Raw genomic sequence first — 7,265 nt, 5'->3', positions numbered from 1 at the left:
GGTTGGTTGTGTTTGATGGGCTGGGTTGGTTGTGTTTGATGGGCTGGGTTGGTTGTGTTTGATGGGCTGGGTTGGTTGTGTTTGATGGGCTGGGTTGGTTGTGTTTGATGGGCTGGGTTGGTTGTGTTTGATGGGCTGGGTTGTGTTTGATGGTTAGTGTTTGATGGGCTGGGTTGGTTGTGTTTGATGGGCTGGGTTGGTTGTGTTTGATGGGCTGGGTTGGTTGTGTTTGATGGCTGGTTATTGTGTTGATGGGCTGGGTTATTTGGGTGTGTTTGATGGGGTGGGTTATTTGGGGGTGGGTTATATGGGTGTGTTTGGATGATGGTAGGGTGGGTGTGTTTGGTTGATGGTGGGCTGGGTGTGTTTGGTTGATGGTGGGCTGGGTGTGTTTGGATGATGGTGGGGTGGGTGTGTTTGGATGTGTGTGTTGGTTGTGCCAGGGTCATGTTAATGCAGGACTGCATTTTTTACATGCAGAAATAAAATATAAAAATATAAAAAAATGACTTTCTGTGTTTTGTACAAACAGATATAAAATGCTTGTCGTTGTAAATTCTGCTTCAGTCTGTGTTCGCGCCAAACCATGAAGGTAGAAGGACTCATTTTGTGCCTCATTTACACGCTCCACTCAGATGAAATGTCTCGCTGTCATCGTTGGATCACCAGACCGCTCTGACTGATGTGGAGGCTACTTGTCTTCCAGTGTAGTTTGTCTCCAGTGTAGTTTGTCTCCAGTGTAGTTTGTCTCCAGTGTAGTTTGTCTCCAGTGTAGTTTGTCTCCAGTGGTAGTGTTTGTCTCCGGTGTAGTGTTTGTCTCCGGTGTAGTGTTTGTCTCCGGTGTAGTGTTTGTCTCCGGTGTAGTGTTTGTCTCCGGTGTAGTTTGTGTCTCCGGTGTAGTTTGTGTCTCCGGTGTAGTTTGTGTCTCCGGTGTAGTTTGTGTCTCCGGTGTAGTTTGTGTCTCCGGTGTAGTTTGTGTCTCCGGTGTAGTTTGTGTCTCCGGTGTGGTGTAGTTTGTGTCTCCGGTGCGGTGTAGTTTGTGTCTCCGGTGCGGTGTAGTTTGTGTCTCCGGTGTAGTGTAGTTTGTGTCTCCGGTAACAAGTTAAAATGCTAAATTAACTACAAGCAAAACATTTGAAAATGTATCCGGCTACATTCTTTCAATGATAAACCTGGCCATGCATCGTTTTTGCAAAAATGTCCTTGGGTTCTTTGTTGTAAAGCTCATTTTCTTGGCTGCTAGCCAGATAGTTGCACTTCTGTTGTCAAATGATTAACGATTTTCTGCCGAAAGTGTTGCACAAATGTATTTTGTGTAAAGGAAACCTGTAGTTGCACGTCCCTGATATGAAACGCAGGTGAAATGTTTGAAAATGCATATTTTTCGATGTTCTGCATTTTGACTGTGTGGGGTCCGGGCCCAAACCGTCCGTGCATCACTACCAGTATATAGTAAAATACAGTATACCACCCACCTCTAATTCACTGTTCGTGATGGTTGTGTCATTGGGTGTGTGTTGGAGAGGAGAGTATTGGCTGTGTGAGATGCTATCACTGTTTCTTTTGTTTACTATTGATGACTAATCAACACTGACTCTGCTCTTTTCTTCAGCTAAGACCTCCCTCCTCCTCCTCTCCTCTCTCCTCCTCCTCCTCTTCTCCTCTCCTCTTCCCCTCCTTCCTCCTTCTTCCCCTCCTCTCCTTCTTCTTCCTTCCTCTCCTCTTCCCCTCCTCCTTTCTCCTCCTCCTCTTCCCCATCCTCCTCTTCCCATCTCTCCCCTCCCTTCCCATCTCTCCTCCTCCCCCTTCCTTCTCTTCTCCCCTTCCTCATCTCTCCTCCCCCTCCTTTTCCCCTCTTTCCCTCTTCTCCCCTTCCTTCTCTCCTCCCCTCCTCTTCCTCTTCCCTCTTCTCTCTCATCTCTCCTCCCTCTTCCTCATCCTCCCCCCTTCCTCATCTCCCTGCCCCCCTTCCTATCTCCCCTTCCCTCATCTCCTGCTCCCCTTCCTCATCCCCCCTTCCTCATCTCCTGCCCCCCCTTCCTCATCTCCCCTCATCTTCTTTCTTTAACTACTTTAGGAAATAGTAGAAGTACGATAAGAATGTTGCTTATCTCTCTATCCATTTCTCTCTCAGACCGTAGTTTTGAGGATGATGCAGACAGTGCAGATGGGAACCGTGCTCAGGCTGCCTTCAAGGTCCCTAAGATCCCCAAGAAGTCGGGTGGAGTTCTCTGCTGCACGAAGACCTAACACGACGGGTTTCCAAGATCGGAGGTAAGAGGCGGGATCCTATATACATGGAAGTCCAGCCTTGTTTACCTCTTAGAAAGACATTGATACGTCATTGGTAGCATTAACCTGGGATTACTCACACTGTAATAAAATTATCATCATCAGTCACGTCTCTGTGGCTCTATCTGTCATCAGTCATATTTCTGCTCTTGTATCTGTCATCATCAGTCACATCAGTCACGTCTCTCTGGCTCTATCTGTCATCATCAGTCACATCTCTGGCTCTATCTGTCATCATCAGTCACATCTCTGGCTCTATCTGTCATCATCAGTCACATCTCTGGCTCTATCTGTCATCATCGGTCACTTCTCTCTGGCTCTATCTGTCATCATCAGTCACATCTCTGGCTCTATCTGTCATCATCAGTCACATCTCTGTGGTTTTCTGTCATCATCAGTCACGTCTCTGTGGTTTTCTGTCATCATCGGTCACATCTCTGTGGCTCTATCTGGGCTTGATCTCTCAGGCTTGTTTTAGTTCTGCCTGAAAGAGATGTATATGATAGAGATGATGAACCATCCCACCCCTGTTGAGGGTTCTGTGACATGTGGAAGGGGTCCGTTTCACTCCAACCCTGTTCCTGGAGAGAGACCCTGCTGTAGGTTATAACTCCTAATCCTAGAGGACCTGATTAATAATTTGCAGGAACAGGATTTGAGTTAAAAACCCAGCAGGGTCTCTCTCAGGCTTGAACAGCCCTGCTCTAGTACATTAATAGTATAGTTGAATCAGGTCAGATAGTGCTTGGGTGGGACAACTTATAGTGTCACTCAGACTGGGGGATACACGTACTCTGACCTCTCTGACCTCTCTGTCTCTAGGTGCGTCTAAGGATGGAACCGGGGGCATCGATGAAGAAGACTTCATCAAATCTTTCACTGACGTCCCCACAGTACAGGTAACACACGCTAGTATGCATTAGTACTGGGACTGCAAGCATTGTAGACAAGACAGTTTGTGTACCATCACTAGTGTGAAATAAATCTGTCTCGCCTGTCTCTCGTCTTCGCCTGTCTCGCCTGTCTCTCGTCTCGCCTGTCTGTCTCGCCTGTCTCTTGTCTCGCCTGTCTCTTGTCTCGCCTGTCTCTGCCTCGCCTGTCTGGTCTCTCTCTGTGTCAGATCTACTCATCTCGTGACCTGGAGGATAACCTGAATAAGATCAGAGAGATCTGTTCTGATGATAAACATGACTGGGACCAGAGAGCCGCTGCAATGAAGAAGATCCGCTCGCTGATTGTTGCCGGGCAACGGAGTACGAGTGTTTCTACCAACACCTGAGGCTGTTGGACGGAGCGTTCAAACTGTCAGCTAAAGACCTCCGATCACAGGTGGTACGAGAGGCCTGCATCACTGTGGCGTGAGTACCACACACACACATCTTTGGACTTCTTCTCAAAAGGAAAATGGAAGGGACACTTAATCCCCACCCCCCCCCTCTCCCCCCTCTCCCTCTCTCCCCCCCCTCTCCCCCTCTCTCCCCCCCCTCTCTCCTCTCCCTCTCTCCCCCTCTCCACCTCTCTCTCTCCCTCTCTCCCTCTCCCCCCTCTCTCTCCCCTCCCCTCCCTCCCCCCTCTCCCCCTCTCCCTCTCCCTCCCCCTCTCTCCTCCCCCTCTCTCTCCCTCTCCCCCTCCTCTCTCCTCCCCCTCTCCCCCTCTCTCTCTCCTCCCCTCTCCCCCTCTCCTCCCCCTCCTCCCTCTCTCTCTCTCTCTCTCTCTCTCCCCTCTCCCCCTCTCTCCTCCCCCTCTCTCTCCCCTCTCCCCCTCCCCCCTCTCTCCTCCCCTCTCTCTCCCCTCCCCCTCCCCTCTCTCCTCCCCCTCTCTCCTCCTCCCCCCTCTCCCCCTCCCCCTCTCCCCCCCTCTCCCCAGTCACCTGTCGACAGTGTTGGGTAATAAGTTTGACCATGGTGCTGAGGGCATTCTTCCTATCCTGTTCAACCTCATCCCTAACTGTGCCAAGGTTATGGCCACTTCAGGGGCGTCTGCTATACGCTTCATCATACGGGTGAGTTAGACCACCAACACACACACACACACACACACACACACACACACACACACACACACACACACACACACACACACACACACACACACACAGAGAGATACGTACCACAGATAATAAAATGACCCTTTGTGTATTTGTCTCTGCAGCACACACACGTTCCCAGACTCATCCCCCTGATCACCAGTAACTGCACCTGCAAGTCTGTGGCCGTCAGACGGTGAGCATGATGAAGAGGAGTGTAGTAATGATGATGAAGAGGATTGTAGTAATGATGATGATTACAGACATAATGATGATGAAGAGGATTGTAGTGATGATGATGAAGAGGACTGTAGTGATGATGATGAAGAGGATTGTAGTAATGATGATGATTACAGACATAATGATGATGAAGAGGATTGTAGTGATGATGATGAAGAGGACTGTAGTGATGATGATGAAGAGGATTGTAGTGATGATGATGAAGAGGATTGTAGTGATGATGTTGAAGAAGGATTGTAGTGATGATGAAGGTTGTAGTGATGATGAAGAGGATTGTAGTAATGATGAAGAGGATTGTAGTAATGATGAAGAGGATTGTAGTGATGATGAAGAGGATTGTAGTGATGATGAAGAGGATTGTAGTGATGATGAAGAGGATTGTAGTGATGATGATGAAGAGGATTGTAGTGATGATGATGAAGAGGATTGTAATGATGATGATGATGAAGAGGATTGTAATGATGATGATGATGAAGAGGATTGTAGTGATGATGATGATGATGAAGAGAATTGTAGTAATGATGATGATGAAGAGGATTGTAGTGATGATGATGATGAAGAGGATTGTAGTGATGATGATGATGATGATGATGAAGAGGATTGTAGTGATGATGATGATGATGAAGAGGATTGTAGTGATGATGATGATGAAGAGGATTGTAGTAATGATGAGGTTTCTTCCTCCCTCAGGAAATGTTTTGACTTCTTGGACCTGCTTCTACAGGAGTGGCAGACCCAGACTCTGGAGAGGTGAGAGTTCAACACACTGGTCAAAAGCCAAAGGAATCTTGGTAGAATCTTATTTGCGTGTTATTTACTTGACGTAGTGATGTACATATTGCCAGTGGTCGGACAATCACTAACGACAATAACCGCGTGTCAAAATAAACATAGATTCAACAATAACAATTAGCATAGAGGACAAGTGCAGGTTGATTGGTCTGTCAGACTCTGTCCCTCATCTTATGACAGGCAGCAATGTAGTGCGCTGCCAACCCACAGCTCTCTGCGTCCTCCCCCAACAGGACGGGTAGCCTACTCTCATCAGAGAGGTCTTTGAAACCTTGAATTAGGGTTTCAAATTTTGGGAAATTACACTCTTTATTGTTTTATATTTTTGACATTTTGTCAGGAAATGCATCTCTGTCTCAGGTTCTGCTGTTGTGCAGTGGTTACACGGCCTTTCCTCTACAGGGAGACGGGTTTTCCTGTGTCTACCCTTCTCAATGGCAAGGCTGTGTTCACTGAGCCTGTACTTTGTCAAGGTTTTTCTAAGGTTTTGATCAGTAACCAGGTCTAATAGTTTGTCTCGCTGTCTCTCAGACATACAGCTGTGATGGTCGCCAGCATTAAGAAGGGAATCTCAGATGCCGACGCAGAGGCTAGGGTAGAGGCCCGCAAGTAAGAATACACACACACACACACACACACACACACACACACACACACACACACACACACACACACACACACACACACACACACACACACACACACATTATTACACATAAGCAACATACACACACACACTCAGCATCACACACACACACACACTCAGCATCACACACACACACACACTCAGCATCACACACACACACACACTCAGCATCACACACACACACACACACACACTCAGCATCACACACACACACACACACACACACTCAGCATCACACACACACACACACACACTCAGCATCACACACACACACACATCAGCACACACACACACACAGCATCACACTCAGCATCACACACACACACACACACTCAGCATCACACACACACACACACTCAGCATCACACACACACACACTCAGCAGCATCACACACACACACACACACACACACATCACACACACACACACACACACACACACACACACACACACACACACACACACACACACTCAGCATCACACACACACACACACACACACAGCATCACACACACACACACTCAGCATCACACACACACACACACACACTCAGCATCACACACACACACACACACACTCAGCATCACACACACACACACTCAGCATCACACACACACACACTCAGCATCACACACACACACACTCAGCATCACACACACACACACTCAGCATCACACACACACACACTCAGCATCACACACACACACACACAGCAACACACACACACACACACACACACACACACACACACACACACACACACACACACACACACACACACACACACACACACACACACACACACACACACACACACACACATTTTCCTACAGACATACTCACACATTATCTCTCTCTCAGGGCATACTGGGGTCTTAGGAACCATTTCCCGGGGGAGGCAGACTCTCTGTTCAACTCGTTAGAACCGTCCTATCAGAAGAGCCTCCAATCGTCTCTCAAGAGTTCTGGGAGCGTGACGTCTCTTCCTCAGAGCGACCGCTCCTCTTCCTCATCACAGGAGAGCCTTAAGTAATGACCCCTGACCTTTAATTATATGTTTTTGAGAGGAGGGGCTCAGAGGTACCCGGAAAGTAATATTCTGCTCTCGCTCTTTCCTTCTCTCTCTCCTCTCTACTCTCTCTCTCCTCTATACTCTCTCTCTCCTCTATACTCTCTACTCTCTCTCCTCTACTCTCTACTCTCTCTCCTCTCTACTCTCTCTCTCCTCTATACTCTCTCTCTCCTCTATACTCTCTCTCTCTCTCCTC

The 7,265-nt window shown here is 48.0% G+C and overlaps 1 protein-coding gene and 1 long non-coding RNA gene across 2 annotated transcripts in view; both read left to right on the top strand.

Annotated features, from left to right (window-relative positions):
- The first annotated feature begins 2,260 nt into the window (after positions 1 to 2,260).
- Positions 2,261 to 3,545, top strand: LOC124029551. Its single transcript, XR_006837798.1, has 3 exons — positions 2,261 to 2,274; positions 3,115 to 3,191; positions 3,413 to 3,545. It is a non-coding gene; the product is annotated as an uncharacterized LOC124029551 (long non-coding RNA).
- The window catches only part of LOC124029550 (CLIP-associating protein 2-like), a 9,846-nt gene continuing 6,122 nt past the window's right edge, over positions 3,542 to 7,265 (top strand). The window contains exons 1-6 of the mRNA XM_046341222.1: positions 3,542 to 3,650; positions 4,159 to 4,294; positions 4,444 to 4,514; positions 5,249 to 5,308; positions 5,882 to 5,959; positions 6,859 to 7,026. Coding sequence (XP_046197178.1) covers positions 4,253 to 4,294; positions 4,444 to 4,514; positions 5,249 to 5,308; positions 5,882 to 5,959; positions 6,859 to 7,026 — 419 coding nt within the window. The 5' untranslated portion in view covers positions 3,542 to 3,650; positions 4,159 to 4,252. The remainder of the gene's footprint in view (positions 3,651 to 4,158; positions 4,295 to 4,443; positions 4,515 to 5,248; positions 5,309 to 5,881; positions 5,960 to 6,858; positions 7,027 to 7,265) is intronic.

This window comes from Oncorhynchus gorbuscha, unplaced genomic scaffold, assembly GCF_021184085.1.
Source record: "Oncorhynchus gorbuscha isolate QuinsamMale2020 ecotype Even-year unplaced genomic scaffold, OgorEven_v1.0 Un_scaffold_6789, whole genome shotgun sequence".
Classification (NCBI taxonomy): Eukaryota; Metazoa; Chordata; class Actinopteri; order Salmoniformes; family Salmonidae; genus Oncorhynchus; species Oncorhynchus gorbuscha.
The sequence above is the reverse complement of the archived record's forward strand: the minus strand, read 5'-3'. Positions and strand labels throughout refer to the sequence as shown.